Raw genomic sequence first — 2,160 nt, forward strand, 5'->3', positions numbered from 1 at the left:
TAGGCCTCTCAAAGTTTCTGCATGTTGTAAGCATTTTGCTGCTTATGATCTTGATGATCATGATGGTCTTGATCGATATCGTTTTGATGCAAAGGTGGTAACTTTCATTTGTTATATTTATATGATTTTCATATTTAAAAAAATAACTAATTAAGTTAATTTTTAATTGAAGGTGGCTGAACAAGATATGGTAGAGACTTTTAATAGACCTTTTGAGATGTGTGTCAAAGATGGTGATGTTAGCAGTGTTATGTGCTCTTATAATCGTGTTAATAGCATTCCAACTTGTGCTGATTCCTATCTTTTGAAAAAATTGGTCAGAGAAGACTGGAATTTGCATGGGTATATATGCAATGATACCTATTTCAATAACTTAAACATATGTTTGATTTTATTGCCTTTCATTATGATATTTTCATTTTTCAGGTATGTAGTATCAGATTGTGATTCTATCAAAGAAATTGTGGAAAGACAAAAATGGCTTAATGACACAGTGGAGGAAGCTTCGGCTCAAGTGCTAAAAGCAGGCTTGTATCCCTATCTATCACTTTTAATGCATGCATGCATTTTTAAAGATTACTAATTGAAATTTTTAATTATGAATTAGGTTTGGATTTGGATTGTGGAGATTCCTACAAAAGTCTTGTAAACGCAGTGAAGCAAGGAAAAGTTGGAGAGGCTGATATGGACAAGGCGCTCAATTACCTTTATGTAGTACTGATGAGGCTAGGATTTTTTGATGGAATTCCGTCCTTGGCATCGCTTGGCAAAAAGGACATATGTTCAGAAGAAAACACTGAATTAGCAGCTGAAGCAGCTAGACAAGGGATTGTGCTTCTTCAGAATGATAATGAAACTTTGCCATTAGACCCTGCAAAGTTTAAATCTCTAGCACTAATTGGGCCACATGCCAATGCGACTGAAGTAATGAAAGGAAATTACGCAGGTAATTATTGTTCCTTAGCAAATCTTTTATATTTATTAGTTATAATTAACTAATTAAAGATATATATTTTTCAATGCGTATGTAGGTATTCCATGCAAGTTCATTTCTCCACTTGAGGCTTTTTCCTCATTAGGACAAGTGACTTATGAATTGGGATGTGATGTGAAATGCTCGAATTATACCACAGTGCAATCAGCCGTCGATGTCGCCAAAAATGCAGATGCTACTTTACTTTTTATCGGCTTAAATTTAGACATAGAGGCTGAATCGCGTGATCGAGATAATCTTCTCCTTCCTGGTTATCAAACTCATCTAGTTAATAAAGTTGCTGAGGCTTCAAAAGGCCCAGTTATTCTTGTCGTCATGTCTGCCACTGCACTTGATATTTCTTTTGCTAAAATCAACCCCAAAATCAAATCCATCTTATGGGCTGGATATCCTGGTGAACAAGGTGGTCGTGCTATTGCTGATGTTGTTTTCGGAAACTACAATCCTGGTATTTGTCATTTTCTTATTCTTTGGCCTAATACTTTAAAATTAACTTATCATCTTCTATTCGAATCCTTAATTTCTAACTTACATTCATTTGCATTCATCAGGAGGGAGGCTGCCACTTACATGGTACGAGGCTAATTATGTTGATAAATTCCCAATGACATCCATGTCTTTAAGGCCAGTTGGAAAGTATCCTGGAAGAACCTACAAGTTCTTCAATGGCACAACAATTTATCCTTTTGGTTATGGATTAAGTTATACAAGCTTCAAATACGAGTACAATTCTACAGAGATGTCTCTTGACATGAAATTGGACAGACTCCTTCATTGCCACGACTTGCCTTATAATGATACAAATTACAAGCAAGATTGTCCTTCAGTTTCGATTGATGATTTAACATGTAATGATGAAATTGCTTTTGAAATCACAGTACAGAATGTTGGGCAGAGAGATGGAAGTGATGTTGTTTTGGTATACTCAGTCCCTCCGGAAGAAGTCACTGGAACTCATATCAAGCAATTGGTTGGATTTGAAAGGGTTTATTTACAAGCAAACGAGAGCAAGAATGTCAAGTTTGTGCTTAATGTTTGTCAGAGCTTGAACATTGTTGATGTCTCGGGTTATAGACTTTTGCCATCTGGTTCCCATAAAATTATAGTGGGAGATAATGTAATATCGATTCCCGTAAAAGTTACTTATAATCTATAAGAATGTAGGA

The 2,160-nt window shown here is 35.6% G+C and overlaps 2 protein-coding genes across 2 annotated transcripts in view; one reads left to right on the forward strand and one right to left on the reverse strand.

Annotated features, from left to right (window-relative positions):
- The window catches only part of LOC149526891 (putative beta-D-xylosidase 5), a 1,820-nt gene extending 1,712 nt beyond the window's left edge, over positions 1–108 (reverse strand). The window contains exon 1 of the mRNA XM_089784540.1: positions 103–108. Within this exon, the coding sequence (XP_089640666.1) occupies positions 103–108 (6 nt within the window). The remainder of the gene's footprint in view (positions 1–102) is intronic.
- Positions 109–187: 79 nt separating this feature from the next.
- LOC110421572 (beta-xylosidase/alpha-L-arabinofuranosidase 1-like) lies at positions 188–2,160 on the forward strand. The gene is made up of 5 exons (XM_021435180.2): positions 188–342; positions 427–527; positions 608–946; positions 1,032–1,442; positions 1,546–2,160. The coding sequence occupies exons 1-5, from the start codon at positions 188–190 to the stop codon at positions 2,148–2,150; spliced, it is 1,611 nt and encodes a 536-aa protein (XP_021290855.2). The 3' UTR covers positions 2,151–2,160.

The sequence above is a fragment of the Theobroma umbraticum genome, unplaced genomic scaffold (assembly GCF_002168275.2).
Source record: "Theobroma umbraticum cultivar Fairchild unplaced genomic scaffold, ASM216827v3 scaffold_130.0, whole genome shotgun sequence".
In the NCBI taxonomy this organism is placed as follows: Eukaryota; Viridiplantae; Streptophyta; class Magnoliopsida; order Malvales; family Malvaceae; genus Theobroma; species Theobroma umbraticum.

Excerpts from the sequence above, each read along its gene's own strand:
- LOC110421572 (XM_021435180.2), top strand. The coding sequence starts at position 188 with ATGGTAGAGACTTTTAATAGACCTTTTGAGATGTGTGTCAAAGATGGT. Across the intron at positions 343-426 it reads GAAGACTGGAATTTGCATGG|GTATGTAGTATCAGATTGTG; the intron begins GTATATATGCAA and ends TTCATTTTTCAG. Across the intron at positions 947-1,031 it reads AATGAAAGGAAATTACGCAG|GTATTCCATGCAAGTTCATT; the intron begins GTAATTATTGTT and ends ATGCGTATGTAG.